Source organism: Pseudopipra pipra, chromosome 2 (assembly GCF_036250125.1).
Source record: "Pseudopipra pipra isolate bDixPip1 chromosome 2, bDixPip1.hap1, whole genome shotgun sequence".
NCBI lineage: Eukaryota > Metazoa > Chordata > Aves > Passeriformes > Pipridae > Pseudopipra > Pseudopipra pipra.
This window is the reverse complement of record NC_087550.1, coordinates 794416-812263: the sequence shown is the minus strand read 5'-3', so window position 1 is coordinate 812263 and position 17848 is coordinate 794416. Positions and strand designations below refer to the sequence as shown.

At 51.9% G+C, this 17848-nt stretch overlaps 1 protein-coding gene across 2 annotated transcripts in view; it reads right to left on the bottom strand.

The window, feature by feature from the left end:
• Nucleotides 1-5141: 5141 nt before the first annotated feature.
• MAP6 (microtubule associated protein 6) overlaps nt 5142-17848 on the bottom strand; it is a 30680-nt gene continuing 17973 nt past the window's right edge. Inside the window, exons 2-6 of one of the 2 annotated variants that reach the window (XR_010426952.1) lie at nt 17623-17836; nt 15651-15847; nt 9698-9759; nt 9299-9504; nt 5142-5424 (exon numbers count right to left, since the gene is read on the bottom strand). Coding sequence is in view for 1 of the 2 variants with exons in the window: in XM_064642839.1 (XP_064498909.1) it covers nt 5355-5424; nt 15651-15847; nt 17623-17836 (481 nt within the window). In the remaining variant the exon portion in view is untranslated. The remainder of the gene's footprint in view (nt 5425-9298; nt 9505-9697; nt 9760-15650; nt 15848-17622; nt 17837-17848) is intronic. The other variant, XM_064642839.1, reaches the window with a different exon arrangement.

Here is a 17848-nt window from a genome sequence, read left to right as displayed (position 1 = left end):
TGTGGCAGGATGGTTTTTCCAACGAGATCAGTCACCCGGTGTTTCTGAAACATCCCCCTGTGCTGGCCAGATCTGCCTGCTGAAAACAGCTCAGGAGCCCATCAGCTCGTCCAAAAAGGGAGTTCCTCCTGCACAGATGACCTCTTGGCTTGCTCCACATCAGCACTAAAATGCAATCCAAACCACGTCTTACTGGGTGACCGAAGGCTCAGAGTTAAAAATTGTGACTCATATATTTTTAAGCACATTAATAACGCTACATTTACCCATCTGGATTCAGACAAGTTGCCTTTTTTTCCTCCCTGGCTTGGCAATGAACTGTTCAAGATGTGTCTTTTCTCCACACAGGGTAAAAACATAGATGAGATGAACCAAGAGGGAAAATTCAGCCTAAAAATACATGGATGATATCTAGGAGCTGTTCAGCAGGAGCCACTGAGATATCCTAAATATCTTGGTTTGTAGCACAGAGAAGGCTGCCCACAACCCAAACCTCCTCTGTTTGGTGTCCACAATTAAAAGCACTAAAACAAAGGCAAAAAGGACACTAAAAAAACACTAAAACAAGGGCAAAAAGGAAATCCTGTATCCTCTATTGTGCACAGTGGCAGAGGAGGAGAGAACATGGATGAGAGAAGCTGGATGCTGCAAAGAAAAATGCATCATGACTGGGGAGAAGACAGGGAAGAAGGGTCTGAATAGGCTTTGGGGGAGCTGAGAGCAGGCAATAAGTGCCACCTTCTGGGGCAGAGAGGCTAGTGAAATCCTGCAGAAGAGGAAACCATTGCCATCAAGAGAAGCTCCTAAAGCTTCAGTGGGGCTGTTTATTATCAGGCATAATAAAGCAATGAATATTTAAGTGCCAAGGGAGAAGAGCTTTGTGAGGGAAGGGGTGAATTCCCCATGTCCTGGGATATTAGATCAAGATGATGCCCTGTTGGATGAGGAGGGTTAACTCCGAGCTCTGTTCTGGGAAGAACTGGGAAAGGTGGAAAAGCCTTGGCTCCAGAGCCTGCTCAGACAGGAATCACCTGAGCACACATCACCGTGGGTGGGATTGCAGGATCTCCCTATTCCTGCAAACCCACTGACCTGCTTTGGTTTCTGTGTCACTGGAAAGCTGAACCACAAGCAGGGTTGCCCACATATCACATTTTCCTCCTTATGCAACTGTTCCAAAACCAGAAAGCAAACACAGACACACCTCCTACTACAGACTGGGCAGGAGGGGGGAGTTTTGCTTTTTCTTTTTAGGCACTCGATTTTTTGCACTGCAGGACAAAGTAAATGTGGGTCCATTCCTTTCTCTTCTAATCCAGACCCCAAACAGCAGCGTCTTCTCAGCTTTCTCCTTCCCCTGAAACTCGTGGCTTATCTTGCACCAAAAGACCAGGTGGGGATTACACCTTCCAGCCCATCCCTGTTCCATTACCTCAACACGGAAAAGCCATTTCAGGACGGTGATTTCATGGTACATCTTTGATGGGGGATAAATTATTAAAGCAGAGTCATAAAAAATGAAAGACATTTTACACGGGGAAGGAGTCCTGACAGTAACCCAGATATGTCACAAAAACTGACTGCCACCAGATAGGAAAACCTGCCCCTTGCCAGAGCAAAAGAGGGTAAACCATGAAAGATGCATGAGGGTAAAGGGAGAAATGAAGTGACTGGAATGACTGAGTGGGAGATAAACACACCGAGGCAAGGGGAACAAAAGAGAGAAGACAATGGAGGCAAGGGGGAGTGAATGGGGGTTAAATAATTCAGGGCAGGATTTATAACAGCCTTGAGCACGAGTCATCTAGGAATCACTGCTGGGGGGGAATCAACCCAGCCCAACGTGTTATTCACGGGTTGAAAAGAGCTGTGGGATATTCTGTGCCATTTGGACAGACCTTGGCTGGTGTAAATCAGCGAGGAGTCCATCCAGCTGTGGGCATTTGCACCTTCTGAGGATGCAACCCATAAACAGAAGGGCAGATTCAACAATTCCAGAAGTTTTGGCCACTTTACACCACAGATGGGCCTCAAATCCTAATGGATCCCCCCTGGGTCCTGCCCTGGTCTTGGATGGGATGTGTCTGGGAGCTCCCCCCACCCACTGAGCTCCTCCTGTGCTGCCTCATTAAATAGAAATATCCCATCAGATAAGGAGCTTTGCACCATTAATCCCTACTCGTGCTCCCAGTGCTGCTGGGAGGCAAAGCATCTCCTTTGAACTTTCTACATCTCCTCACCCCCGGGCCGGGCTTTTCCCGAAAAATCAGCACATGTCCTCAGAGCTGGGAAACCTGGGGCCTGCAAGAGGAGACATCCAGCCTGAAACACTCTGCTGAGCACTTTAGTCTTCTTTTCCAGCCCTGTGCTCCTCTTCTCCAGGGAATACGTCCTCCCTGGACCAGTGTTATCACCCAGCTCCTGGAGGGGGGAGCAGCAAACTTTGCCTCCTGCCCTTATTTCCCTCCATCGCATTAATTTCTAATTTCCTTGCTCTAAATTTCTGGTCTCCTCTGTTGCTCCTGTTTCAGCCTTGGTTTTTCTTGCCTGGGGGGTTCCCTCCTCTCCCTCAGCCTTGCACATTTGCACCACTGCCACAAAGCACTGCTGAGGCTGGAAGGACGTGCCACGTGCACCACAGATAAAAGCAGGCATGCAAAATTCAGCAGCGTGGAATTAAGCTTGCTGGTGGGAGGATAATTCCTATTAATCACATCTATTACAGTAATACCCCAGGATAAGACCAAGATTTTTGAGCAGGGCACAAAATTAGGGAAGGACCCAGCTGCAAAGACTTTGCAATCTTGAAAAGAAAAGCGTGGCAGGAAATTATCTGGGCAGTGCACTGAGTAACTCGATTAATTCTGAGAGGAGGAGGGCCCTGAGTAGGGCAGATTATGTAGGGAAAGAAAAGCTAAATGGAACAAGAAATGGAAGGAAGTAGGAGCCTGAGGAGAGCAGTTAAACCAGGAGGAAGGGGATAGAAATATTAGCAATGGAAACAGAATCTGCCAGGACACAGAAATTGTTGGTTTTTCATAATAAATGGAAAATATTCCAGCTTGTGGCAAAAATGAATTTTTTGGGTTTTGGTTTGTCTGAGATATTGTGCCCAGTTTGGTGGGAAAACATGTGTGGCTACTTATGGGTTACACAAATGTTTTCTTTTGCCTTGATCTGGGTCACCACTTAAATCGACTCTGCTGCTTCAAAAGCTACCTCTGTGAAATTTCCCCTTCCTACTGCAGACACATTTCCCTACATTTTCCACTGGTGAAATGAAAGGTTGTTCCTGCTCTCACCTTCAGGGAGCTGAAGAGGCAGAAAAAAAGTCTGTATTCTGGTGAATGTTTGGGCTGGGTTTTGAGCCGCCTCCCTGAAAATCAGATACTGGTGGGAAAATGATCCTTTTTTTCCTAAGTTTTCCTCCACGGATGTCTGGGTTACCACAAAGAATTGTGCACAGATAAGGTCCTTGGCTGACTGGATCTATGGTGGGCACCTCTGATTCAGAGACAAGTGATGGGCCCTGAGACATCAGAGAGCAACAGCCAGGTCCTGCTTTCCTGGGACACCAGCAGCTCCAGGGAACTGGAGCAAAACCTCCTCCTGCAGGCAACCAACTGGCACTGGAGCTTTGGACTGGTGTCCTCTCTAATAATTGTGCAATCATTGTAATTATATACCAAAAAAAAGTTAATTGCTTAATCATGGACCCTTCAGCTACCGAGCCAGGCAATTGTTCCCAGGCATGTAATCTCCAGCTTTTGTGTCGAGGAGTTCATTAGTCACTATTCACATCTTCTCAGAGGTGCTTTGCAATGGTTCAGCAATTGGATTTACTCCAATTCCTTCTTGCCTTGTACAAGCCACATCCTGACAAATACTCCTCTGTGTTTTATCCCTTTAACAAGGAGGTTCTTTCCAACCTTCCTGTTACCGGAGGGGATTCACCCCAATGTGAACATCGGGAGCTTTGAGGCAGTTTTAGGTTCCTGATTTTCCTTCCAGGTCCTTCTGGGTGGGTGTCTTTTGTGCCATGTTTGTACAGCTCCTGGGATTCTGGCCATCATGGGGTGCCTTGGCAGGGGCACAGGATTAATAGAAGTGACCAGTGCAAGGGAAGGAGATCGGATCTCCTAAATCATCCACTCCTTCTAAAGGTGGTCCAGCCACCTGGAATAACTCCAGCCCAGAACAGGGGGCTGTGTAGGAGGAGTACCTTGGAGGAGGAGCTGTGTTATGGACTCACACTTTCACTTCCAAATACTTGGATGACTTCTCCCACCCCAAGGCAGTTTTCTTATGAACTAGCAAACCAGACCCTCTGGATCTGGAGGGCTCTGGAGCTGCCACACTCCACGGACACTGCACAGCCCTCCCCACCTCCTTGCATAACTCATTTGGGAAGGGAAAGCAGGGTTAAGCTTCTGCTTAAAGTCAAGGCTGTAGGAAAATAGACCTAATCCCAGCTCTAAGTGTTATAACACTTCAGGCCAAGCCTGGAGGTGTTTCCTGGAGTGTGCTGGGCCAGTGCCTTGCTGGAATTGCAGCCTGGGGACTCCATTCCCACTGGAGGGGACAGGCTGTAGGGCTGGGCTGCATCCCCCACCATGTGCCACATGCATCCTATAGAATCATAGGATCATTAAGGTTGGAAAAGACCTTCAAGAGCATCAAGTCCAACCTCGTGGACACAGGGAGCCTCACCCAGAAAATCTGGGCATACCCAACAACCATGAGCCAGCTAAACTCTTCCTACAGCAATTCCAGCTGGTACTTCACAGTTTTTCAGTTAAACACTTTTTTAGAAAATATGCTGATAAGAAATACTGATTTGCCAGCAAGTTTTGGTGTCTTGTCCAGCACTTGGTAAGGGGACTGGAGCACCTCCCCTGTGGAGACAGGCTGAGAAAGCTGGGACTGTTCACCCCGGAGAAGAGAAGGTTGTGTGGAGACCTCACAGCACCCTCCAGGTTCTGAAGGGGGTACAGGGAAACCAGAGAGGGGCTGTTCAACAGGAACTGGAGTGACAGGCCAAGGGGGAGTGGGTACAAACTGAAAGAGTAGATTTAGAATAGATATTGGTGAGAGACCCAAGTGCTGTTTCACAGCTACGAATAAAGGGAGAACTGGACCCATTTTTCTTTCTCTGACTTTACTGTACTTACATCAAGGCACAGACATGCTAAACTTCATCACACAGCTCCTGGTGACATAACTCCATGTGCTTGAGAGACAGGAGAAGGTGTCACTGAGCTCTGCTCGTGGGCTCTATTGGAGGCTGCCAGGCCATACACATTCCATGCAGACTATCCGTGTGCTCCAGAGGCTGCTCGGAGGAGTTCCCGGCCTCACGAGGGTTGGTCCTGCACCAAGGTACTTGGCTCTTGCTCTGTAGCACCAGGGTTTTTCTCAGGGGGCCTGGAAGCAGAGAAAGAGCATCATTGCAAAGCTGTCGGAGCGATCAGCTGGTGACGACAACCCGGGGTTTGCCCCGTGCCCAGGGGCCCTGCAGTGCCCCCCAGGCACATGTTTGGGGTGTCCTCAGGCTGTCTGGTGAGGCTGGTCCTGGGCCCTGCAAGGAGCTGCTCCAAAACCCATGGATGTCCACAAAACTGGGAGGGCTGGGGCTCTGGACTCCTTGTTGAGCTGTGAGAAGGACCATACCCACCATCAGCTCCAAAACGTGCTTGCCAATTGATTATAACCTGCCTGGAACGGGTTTGACACCTCGCTCTGTGACTGCCCCCCAAAGCAGCAGCTTGTTCCCCTCGAGGTGGGTGCTGGAAGCCCTGTCCCAGGGGAGCCAAGTTCTTGTGCTGCTCAGGAAGGACCTGGCTCCTCTCAAAACAACCAGCCCTCTCAAAACAAGCCCAGCCCACATATCCTAACCCCAGTGTGAGAGTACCTCTCCTCTTCCATGCCCCCAGGAGACACCAGGGGCTGAGGGTTGATCCATCCAGGCACTGGATGCCTGCTGGGATCAGCTCTGGAGCCAGCCCTGTACCTGAGGTGCTGGAGGAAAGGCTGGGTCTCGCAGAAGCGCAGAGGGAGGGATGGGGAAAGGAAAGAGCTGCAGGGAACAAGGGAATCAATCTTCATCAGGAGAGAGAAGGAGGATCTGCAGCGATGAGGAGAGAGGTGTGATGGATGGGGAGGGATCTGTGAGGCTGCAGGAAGGCAGAAAGCAGATGGAGAGGCAGGAGAAACCTGCTTGGCTTTCAAATGGGCAGCTTTACACGGTGGTTGCATCAAGGCACTGTGGAGATGCCCATTCACCCCCCAGCCCAACGCTGTCTTTGGGAATGGTTCCAGCTCAGAGGAGGGAAGGAGGTGCTGACACCATGGCCAGGAGGCCAGGGGCTGGTGACCATCTCCTTGACCCATGAAACCAGCCCAGCCCAGACACAGGAGTCCAACCACCCCTGCAGGAGAGGCTCGTGGGGCAGCACCATGTGGAGGAGCCTGGCAGGACCATGTGGAGGAGCCTGGCAGGACCATGTGGAGGAGCCTGGCAGGACAGCTCTCCCTCAAATCCTCACCCTGGCCCTGCCCTGTGTGCTGGCCACGAGGAGCCCTTTGCTGCCAGAAGCTGTTGGCAGAGGCTGGGAGGAAATCTGCTGAGTTCTTTCCAGTTCCTATGGGCTTGAGGTGAACCCAGCACCATAAATCAGAAGATTAGGGGAAAATGCTCAGGCTGTCCTGTGCCAGTGTGTATGTGATGATCCAGGCTCAACAGGATCCAGGGGAGCCAACACCTCTCCCTTGGTGTCCAACCCCACTCTTTCTGCTGCCCTGCATTTCAGAACAGAGCTTTGAAAGCAAAAACAGCTCTGAAGCAACATAAACTCTCTGTCATCCATCAGCATTTTTCCTGAGTTCTTGCCAGAGTCACCAGGGGACTTCTCAGCAGCACTGGGCTGGTCCCTCTCTGCCGAGGCCAAAAGCTGGTGCATGCAGTGTATGTTCTTCATTTTAATCTACTGGCTTTCTTCCCATGACTGGCTGCATCCTTCAGCCATGGATTTCAGGCTAAGACCCAGCCTCCTGGAGAAGAAAGAGTCTGCATCCCATCCCCATCCCCATCTCCACCTCCATCCCCTGGTTTCCTCTTTGTTTGCACTGGATACAGACAACTGTGTGACTGTCTGTCCCAGTAAAGCTCATTCCAAACTGGGAGGAGTGTGAGGAGGAGGTGACTCCATTTTTGTCTCCAGGGCCACCAGAGGATGCAGAGCAGGACCAGCCCTGGCTGCTCTCTGCGGGGCTGCACAGCAAGGTCTGGCCCTTGGCAAGAGGGAGCTGGGAGGGTGCAAGGCAGCATTCCAGCCTTGCTCTGCACCCCAGCAACCAGAGGGGCTGCTGTCACTGCACAGCTTGGGGGAGACCTGGAAACCTGCCCCAGTTTGGGGCCAGCAAGGTCTGGAGGAGGAGAAGGTGCCTGGTTGTGAGATCTGAGCTGACGGAGGTGTGAGGTGAGCAACAAGGACCTCGGCCCTTCAGAGTTCAAACCAAGGCCTGCCTGCAAAGCAGCAGATAGAGAAGCTCTTCCAGAGCTCTCCTGGCACAAATCTAGGTGCCAGAAGACTTCAGTGGACCCCCAAGGTCAGCTGGGGACCTCAGTGGCACATCTAGTCCTGGCCTGGGATGGAGGAAGCAAATGTTCAGGGCACCTTCTGAGCCACAAGAAACCTCCTGGGCATCCTTGGCACATGCCAAGCCAGCTTCTGCTGCTTGCCCTAGGAGATGCATCTGCTTGGGCTTGCACTGACACACTTGTGCCCGCTGTTCTGTCCCAGAGCAATGACGTTCCTTTACCATCAGCTGCTTCTGCTCTGGGCTACAAGAGTTCTCCTTCACTCTCCTCGCCTGCTGCATCTGTTGAGCCACCTGGCAGCACAGGACACCTCTGCAGGGAGCTGGAGGAAGGCCAACCTCTTTATCAGATGCACCAGGGTGGCAAAGGACAGGAGGTGCTGCAGCTCCAAGTGTGCCAGCAGAGCTCGTCCCTGGGGCTGTAAAAGAGAGAAACAAAGGTACCAGAGGACAAAAGCACGAGCAGAGTGACCCCAAAAGACTGCGGGGAGAGAGGCAGCAGTGAGAACAACTGCTCCACTGGCCACAGGGACAGACACACGATGCACTTGCAGACACATCCAGTGAAGCCACACCAAGAAAGGAGAGAGAGAAGGGGCAGTCGGTGGGTGAGGTATCGTTTATTCCAAGCAGTGGGTGAGATCACCCGGTACAGGCAGAGACAAAGGCTTTACAGTCCAAGAGACAGCACACGAGACACTCGCTGGGGGGAACGGGAAGGACAAGGCTCCTCCTGGAGCTGGGGATTCAGGATGGTGTGCAGGGGAAAGGTGCTCAGGGGGAGAAAGCAAAGGGCTGGAGAAGCAGCTGTGGGACAGACAGGGAAGAGCTGGCAGGGATGAGGGAGGGGAAATGATTTTGAAGGCAGAAAGGAAAAGCCCCATGGGATCTGGCAGGGGTGAGGGCACTGCAGGCTGCAGGGGCAGGAGCCAACAGGGCCAGGGGTGTGTGATCAGCAGTGGAACTGGGGGAGAGGGGCGGGAGCAGGGACAAGGGGGGCAGGGACATGCAGTGTCCTGTGGCTCCTAAGCATGATCTGTGTCAGGAAATCAAAGGTGCCTTGCTCATGTCCCTGCTGACAAATCACAGGACAACACAATGGTCTGGAAGGATTTCAAGATCATCCAACGCCCCTGCCACGGGCAGGGACACCTTCCACTATCCCAGCTTGCTCCAAGTCCTGTCCAATCTGGCCTTGGACACTTCCAGGGATCCAGGGGCAGCCACAGCTTCTCTGGGCAAATCCCTTGGCTCCAAACAAGGTGGCCACAGCTGAGCTTGTCTTCAGCTGGGTCCTAAATCCTGAACCAGCCCAAGGAGCAGCTCAGTCCAAAGGCCAGGGGCTGCTCTCCTTGTTTCCCTATCCTGACCACCTGGTCCTAGCACCACCAAGTTCTCCTGGGTGCTGTTTAACTGATAAAGACAGACCCACCCTCCACCCTGTGTCATGCCTGGTGCTCCTCACCCTCTGCTGGGAGCCAGCTCTCCAGACCCCTCCCAGAGCCAGGCAGGACGTGCAGGTCTCCCCAGGAAGACACAGGAGACCCAGCTTTGCTCAGGGGCTTGGGGCTGCTGCATGCCACAGGCTGGGGCAGGGTGGGCAGGGGACAACAGGGAGGGGGCAGAAATGCTTCCCCCTTCCACCTCTCACACCACTGAACGCACTGAAGGCACAGTTATCATTCCTCAGGGCTCTCACACGTCACTGAGGTCTGTCACTGCTCCTCATCCATCATTTTCCCAGTGGCTGGTCCTTGGCTTCCCTGGAGCAGACTGCCTGCAGGGAGGGCTGGCCTTTTAGGAAGCAGAAAGATGCCTTCAATCCATTAGCAGGATTTTCTTTCATCCTTGCCTCACATCTTCTCCACGGGACCGTCAGGATTAGGGAGCTGTTCCCAAGGCACCCTGCAACAGAAATGAGGTGTTCACAAGCAGCTCAGAGTTCCTGACAGACCAGCAGTCCTGAGGTGCTCAGAGCTCTGTCACCCCCATCCCACACCCCCCAGCTTGGGAGCAGACCCAGTGGCACTGGGGGGATTGCTCCCAGCCCAGGAAGCTCATGGGTACAAGGACAATTCCCCAGTGGGATCAAACTTACCATGGCACTGCTGGAACCAGGCAGAGTTGAAGCCCATGTCTGAACATCACAGTACTTCCCAGCTGTGGAAAAGATACTGTTCTTAGAGCTGAGCACATCCATATCATCCTGCTCATACTAGAGAATTTCTTCTTCCTGCATGGCTCCTCTTCTGGAGCTGATGCCACTCTTGGGGATGGCAGTTATTCCTTGGATGTTGGGAGACACAACTTATGACAGAGGCATCTTCTTAAAAAGTCCCTTTCTCTCCTGCACTGGCACATCTTTAAATAAACCCTAAATCCAGAGAATATTATGACACACAAGAGGCTGCATTTGTACAAGGGCTGACATGTCAGCTGATGGAACATCTGCACTCATCCTTTCACCAGCCAGGGATGTAACAATGATCACTGAGGTTTTCAGAGGAAGCTCAGAGATTTGGAAGTGTCAGCGCTGATAAATCTCAGTCCTGTGCCCAGGCTGGAATGGAAGGATGGGGAGTATCAAGGGGGAACTTCCCCATCCCCCCATGCACAAGGATCCCAGGTGTGCACACAAGGTATAAAAGCAGTGTTAATGGAGGTCACTGCTCGTGGGGCTGCTCAGGGCAGGCAGGGTGACACCTCTGCAAAGCCACGCTCAGGTCACAGCATTATTTAGGCTGGAAAAGACCTCTAAGATGTTCCGTTATCAAGAGTTCGAGAAGACTTTTGACTCTTTAAATTCCAGTTATTCTCCCCCTCCTTGTCCCCTCCCCCAGACCCCAACACTGACCATTAGGGTGGGAGGAGGTGGGGTCCCCATCCATGCTCCAGCATGGAAAAGCCCCTTTGTGTCATGGGAGAAAGATTTCTTTGGCCATTATGGAATTGTCACAGACAAGCCCCAAGAACGACAGATCCCTTAAAAATGAACATTTTCTCCAGTACCAGCTGTGGAGGGTGAAATGGTAAATCCCCTGACCTACAGCCCAGCTGAAACACTGCAAAGGTCATCCAGGGATGTGTGGCTGATGGATGGATGGAGCTGGTGGGGAAGGGACAGGGAAGGCAGGGTGGTACAGCAGGACATCAGAAAGCAGCACTGGTATCAGCAGGTGGAATAAATTCAGGCAGTGATCTGTAAACCAGGCAGGGATGTGCAATAGCCCCCAGCAGCAGTAAGGCAGAGAAGGGTTGGTGCTCCAGGGAGGTAACAGAGCTGTGGTGGAGGAGAGATTTCAGAGTTACAGACTTTTAAGACCATCTAGTTTCAAACTCCCTACCATGGGACACCTTCCACTAGACCAGATTGCTCAAAAATACAACAGTTTTCTTCAGGTCGGTGGGGATTTTATTGGAGCGTCCATTAAAAGAGAAAACATGACTAAAAATCAAAATTGCAGGCTGATTAAAAGAAAAAAAAGATTAGGGTCACCATTTAAAATAAAACTGTGCCCCCAGCCCTGCTTTTTCACAACCACCATTTTCTCCAGATATCCAACACTTTCATTAACATAAAACCAGAACTCGGCATTTCCACAGGCTCTCAGAGTGCTCAACCCAAGAACTTGCCACCTCCTTTCAGTGAGGGTTTACAGCCCCTTGACCCCTCATGGGCTTTTCAGGTGGTTTCCACAAGAGTCCCAGAATGGTTTGGATTGGAAGGGACCTCAAACCTCATCTCATTCCAACCCCTTGCCACGGGCAGGGACACCTCCCACTAGACCAGGTTGCCCAGGCTTGGTTTTGGGAGAAAAGCAAAGCTGTAGGCAGTTGGAAAGGTGTCATTAACACTGGAAAAGGGTGTGCAATCATCTCATCCACATCACCTCCCCTCCCTCCAGCTCTCTGTGGGGTTTGCTCCCTGAGCCACTGAAGGTGGGCACGAGAGGGCTCAGCAGGGCTCTCACTTCACAGATCCTCTGCTCACAGACATTTCACATGGAAAATAAAGGCAAACCTGCTCCAACCACACGACTTCACTGCCCTCTGAGTGCTCCAGGCTAGTCTGGGGTAAGCAGCCACCTAAAGGGAGCCAGGCTGTGCCTATGGAAGGGGCAGTTCTAACAACACAAGCCTGATTTCAGTTGGAAGGGGGTTTCTTTCACTAAACTGTGCTTCTTATCGAGAAAACAAGCTCCAGGAGGTGGTATTCGTCTTCAGCATTTATTTATCATTGGAAAAAGAACCCTTTGAGCAAGCAAAGATCACAAGCACGTCACAATCAATTGGCTATACATTAATTTGTGTGTGTGTGTGTGTGTGTGTCACTCTCATCAGAACAGCAACAAGGAGAAAGCACCACGAGGAGGTGTGCTCAGCATGTTCACAAGAGACAATCCGTGATATGCAACCAAACCCAGGCCACAAAATATTAATTAGACACTTCCTATCTGCCTCCAAGAGGCGAGAGTTTGTGGAATTCGTGGGTGCCAGGTCTGCACACCCGGCAGATGGAGAAGCAGGTGATTGGTGTGCGAAGCGTCAGAGAAACAGGAGCTCAGTCAGCAAATTAGCACCATTTTGCAGAAAGGAGTAACAGTACAATACAGTGAAAATGCAAAAGCAAGCAACAGACAGCACAGGAACTCTCACACAGGGTAAAAAGCAAAACAGTTTTTTTTTTCTTTCTTTTTTTACAAGGAAAGCAGAACATAATTACAGATCAGCATCGTGGGAGCCGCAAACACAGAACAGCAGAGCAGTTTCCCAGTGGGATCGACGAGCTCAGAGCCCAAAGTGAACTTGGAACGGCAGAGATTTGGTCTCCTTTCTGATAAACCTGAGTGGGCTGGATGGGCACAGAGCCTGGGGAGGGCAGAGTGGGCAGGGTTTCCCCCTGAGGCTCGACTCTGCTGCGTTTCCTGGCGTTCAGTGCAGTGCTAACTGTGTGCTGGGGGGGGTTGGATGCATGCTGAGACCTGCTGCACATGGAGCACAGCCCAAGGATGTCTATCCCAGTTCTGTTGCTGTTGAGAGGGGGGTCTCCAGGCCCTACCGGTCTCCCAGAAAAAAAACCCTCCAAGGACCATTCAGGTGGCCAAAATAGGTGGCTCGATGGCCCTTGGGAAGTTCCTTCCTAGGGTGGGAATTTGGCCCCCTGGCTAACACTTCACACCTGGCTTTGTACTGAGCTTATGGAATGGTTTGGGTTGGAAGGGCCTTAAAGACCACCGAGATCCAAGCCCCCTGCCACCAAAAAACTTCACGTGTTAAGGAACACCAAGCCATGCTGTGACCACTCACTGTGCACGTTCCACTCAGGCACTGGGATGGATGCTCTCCATTGAGAAGGAGCAATCCCGGGGCTCATGGATGTTCAGCAGTCCATCCAGAGTCATGGAGACGCTTTGATTAGGTGGTCTGAGCACCTGAATGGTGTTCCTTGGGCAAAATTTAGTTAACCTTGAAGCCAAGGGCTAAATTCCCCCTGAACTCAAGGCGAGATGGTGGCAAAGCGTGAACGTGTCCCTTTCAATGGGGCACTCGGGGCCAAAAACAACGGGGACAACTGTTTGGTGTGGTCTGTCCTTCTGTCAGATTGGTGTGTTGGGCTGTTGGGAACTGTCTAGTGCCTTCCTGACGTGTCCTGCCTGCTGTGACACATCATCTTCAGGGCTGGTGCCACATCCTGCGACAGCAGAGGACCCTACTGAGCAGTGGGAAGATGCATGAAGCACCTCAAAAGCCAAGGAATCACACCAAGCCTTGGGAGCTCATCTTCTCTGGCCAGTTGTCCCTTGTGGGTGGGAAGAGCTGTGAGCACACCCCTCACCCCCAGCTCAGTGCTGGAGACAGAGCTGAGCTGCTGCAGGGGCTTCTGAGCACTCAGGAAAGCAATGGTCAGTATGCACAGGTCAGCATCTCCATGAGGGCATGCACATCAAAATTAAAAAAAGAAAAAAGAAAAAAAAAAAGCACTACATTCACAAAGATTTCCACAGTTTTACTTCCTGGAGGATTTTCCCTGGTTTCCTCCCAAACAGCAGAGGTTTAAATATATATATATATTTCTATATATGAATATATATTTTCCACAGACACAACCTGACTAGCTCATAGCACACAGTTCTAACACAGCTAAGCTTTGGAAACACACCACTGGGTTCAGAACACTACACTCACTGCTACTCGAAGGGTTAGGCTGTCAGCAAGGCAAACAGGACACGTCACACGACACACTGAACGTGGCACTTACTCAGCACTAAGGCCAGCAAACCTCACTACCTGTACAGCACAGAGCTTCCCTCCCCTTGGGAAACTCCCTCGCAGCCTTGCAGCCCACCACTCATTTATGTTTCCAAAAAAAACCCCAATCCTGATGGGGTGAGACCCCAAAAGTGGGACTCCTCATCCTCCCAACACGTCCCTTTCTCTGTTATGTTTCACATCCCTAAAACACCCTGGGCAGTGAGACTTTCCTCGTCCCAATGCCTCCCTACCCTACCTCCCACCTCTCTCTTTGTCCTTCCCAACTGTCCTCTGGGAGTTTCACACTGGACTTCACGTTAGGAGAGAAATTTGGGGGCTGCCAAAATAAATAATGAGAACCCTGCACCTTGACCTGAGGCCTCTCTGCTACGGGAGAGTTCAACAGCTCAGTTTGGTGGGATCAAGGTAAGTCCTCATGTGTTTAGGACCCAATCCAGGAGTCAGGCACAATAAATTCGGATTGGGACCACAGCTCTCCCAGCTCCCACTGCTGCAGTGACCCAGGTTCTGGGGATGCAGGGCGGCCTGTAGGGCCAGGTCACGCTGCTGACAAATGGTCCTGCCGTGCTCAGAGCTTCCAAACTGGGCTGTGGGGATTTCCTGCAGTAAGGGCACGGCAAATAGGATTGGAACCCTGAGATCTTGTCTGGAGGGACTCTAGGGATCCCAGCATCATTTTTTGTGGCACTCTTGGGATGCTTATGAGCCCACATGAACCCCAGCAGCCGGAAGGGTCAGCACAGCAGGGGCTGACAGCTCCAGCTGACCTCGCTGACACGGTTCTTTCTACCTCTTGGAAGGGCACCCCTGCAAACCAAACCTCCTTCTGAAACCTAACCCTGCCTGCTGGCACCCCAGGAGTGAAAAAAGCAGACCAAGATTCCAAGCAAACCGGGAATGACTAAAAAGCCCCATAACCTGGGGGAAACAATAGGGAAGAACAACCTGCTGATAACCCCGTCTAACCTGCCATGGGCTCGGAAAGTCTGCACTGCTCTCTGTGCCTTCCCTCACTCAGTTTTTTATTTAAAATCAAGGACTTCAAGTGGTTTTGAGGGTGAAGGTGCCTTGATGCAGCTGGACCTGGCCCCAGCTACCCTGGGGGAGGATTTGGCCCTTAATTTCCACGGGCTCTCCTTTCCCGTTGCTTCTTGGAGCAGAAATCCCACCAGTGGCACCAGGGGGAATCACTCTTGGCCACAGCACTGGTTCTGGTGGATTCCCAGCAGATCCACACCACTGGTTCTGGTGGATTCCCAGCAGATCCACAGCACCGTGAATGAACCTGATCCTCTCTGCCTCCAAAACCCTTCACCCGCCAGCACCAGTGGGAGACGACCCAGCAAGGGCCAACCCAAAAGGGCCTCCTGGGATGAGAGCAGAGCCCTTCCGTGGCTCCACGGGCACTTCCACGCTGGCAAAGCCCTGAAGGACCAGCCCAAGGAAAGGGCCAGGCTGTTGGATGCAGCCATGATCCATCACCTCCATCTCCTACGCCCTGCTCGTGCATTCCCACGTCCCTCACTCTGTGCAGAGCCGTGTTGTGCAGGCAAAGCAGAACAACCTGACCTCAGAAACAAGGATTCCCTAATCCTCCTTGGAAATAAAACAGAAAAGCTTCTAATACAATCAGAACAAAAAGCAGATTAGAAGCCTCTAATTAATTTTGTGGCCTTTATTTAATCAAATGGGTGGGAGGGGGGGGAAAAAAAGAAGGAAAAAAAGAAAGAAAAGGGGAAAAAAAAACGAGTAAGAAAGGAAAGTGCAGTGACATTTACTCTTTTGCCTCAGCCAGTTTATTGTTCATCTCTTTACTTTTCTCCTTGTCCTCTGGCTTTGCTGTGTTGGAGGTCTCGGCGCTCTTTTTCTTGGCAGCCCGGCCAGATGCAATCTGCTTGTCTTTGGCCTTTTTCAGGGGTTTATGGCTTGTTGTGGTCTTTTTTGGTTTGGAAGGCTTTATGCTAGGCTTTTCCACCTGCATGGAGGACAGGCAAAATGACAACAGACAAGGACAGAGAGAGAGAGAGACAGAGACAGACACAAGGACAGGTGGAAAACAGGATTTAGATCAGAAACAGCACAAATGTTCCTCGTCCGCTCAGCTCTGCCCTGCCACGAAGGAGGGGAGCAGCTGGGCTCATGCTGGCTTGCAAATGGCCAGCTCCTTTGTTGATGCCCTGAAGTCACAGAGCCCCTGGAGCCAGCAGAGCCCCGTTGCATCCAGATCAGGACACAGCAGGATGAACAGGAGAGGGAATATTATCAGGCATTTTAGCAATTCCCTCATCTCTCTCTGACTTCAGGAAGGGCTTTGCAAGCCCACAGGGGATTGTCTCTCTCTGGATTGGAAGCAGAGAAATGATGCTCAGGACAAAGAGGCTGCTACAAATCCCCGCCCTTCCTGCGGGACAGGACTCCTCTGTCTGTTCTTAACAGATTCCCACAGCACAGGAAAATTCCTTGGGGATTTTCCTGGGGCACAGGACACTGACTGGCACCTGGAGAAAAGTGCACAACAGCGTCTTGTTTCTGCAGCCCCCAAAATAGGAAGAACAGCTACAAAATTAAGGAGGAACAGAAGCCTTTAGCTCCTCCACGCCTGCCTTGCCACCCCTCTGGGTCCTCAGGGATCCAACACTCCTGAACTCTGGGAAGGATTAATGGTCCTGGTTTCAAATTGCAGGCTCCTTTCAAATGCAGATCCACCACTTCTGGAAAACAAGGCTGGAAGACATTTCAGCTCAGGCCCTTCTCCACACATGTCCTGGATCTGATCAAAGCCAGGAGTGGGTGCTGTCACTCTCTGTGCTCTGAATTAACTGCAGATGAAGATCTGGCTCTTACCATGTTGTTCCTGGGAAAAAGAGCAGTGTGGAGTTCCTACAGTTTTAGAGGGAGAAACAGAAAGCTGCCTAGATAATCATGTGGGAAATGACAACACAAAACCCTCTTCATCTGGGCCCTGCCCTCACTCCTCACTTTGACACAGGGCACTATTCTCTCCAAAGTGCACCGAGCTGTTCTAGAGCCTGTAGGATTATAAAATGGTTTGGGTTGGAAAAGTCCTTAAAGACCATCTATTTGCAACACCTTCCACTAGCCCAGGCTGCTCCAAGCCCCGTCCAACCTGGCCTTGGACACTTCCAGGGATCCAGGGGCAGCCACAGCTTCTCTGGGCAACCTGTGTCAGGGCCTCCCCACCCTCACAGTCAACAATTCCTTCCCAATATCCCATCTAAACCTGTCCTCTGGTAGTGAGAAGCCATTCCCTGTGTTGTCCCCAGTCCCTCTCCAGCTCTCCTGGAGCCCCTTTAGGCCCTGGAAGGGGCTCTCAGCTCTCCCTGGAGCCTTCCCTTCTCCAGGTGAACCCCCCCAGCTCTCCCAGCCTGGCTCCAGAGCAGAGGGGCTCCAGCCCTGGCAGCATCTCCAGGGCCTCCTCTGGACACCCTCCAGCAGCTCCACGTCCCTGTGCTGTTGTTCCCCAGGGCTGGAGGCAGCTCTGTCCCCACCCGAGGGGGCAGAGGGGCAGAATCCCCCCCTCCCCTGCTGCCCACGCTCCCTGTGGGACCAGCCCAGGGCACGGGAGGTTTCTGGGCTGCCCCCGTGGCCGGGGCACGTTTAGTTCTCCCTCCACCACCACGTGCAAGGTGGATCCCCAGCTGGCCAGAAGGAAGGTGCCCCAGGAGGGGACTGAAGGCAGCGTGTCCAGCCCTGCCCCGTGGGTCGGCCGTGTCCCTCCGGGTCCCTCACCTTGGGAGGTTCTTTGTAGGGCTCGCTGTAGAGGGTGCGTATCCTCCTGCGCTCCAGGTATTTGTTGTCAGCTGGAGAGGGCTTGCTGGTCTCCCCCTTGAACTGGGCGCTGTAACTGGTCTCGTGGATCATCTTCTCCTCCGGGGGTTTGTACTGGGGCTTGGCCCGGATCGCCTTCACCGGCTTGACGTCGATCCAGGGCCGGAACTCGTTCCTGAGGGGTCAA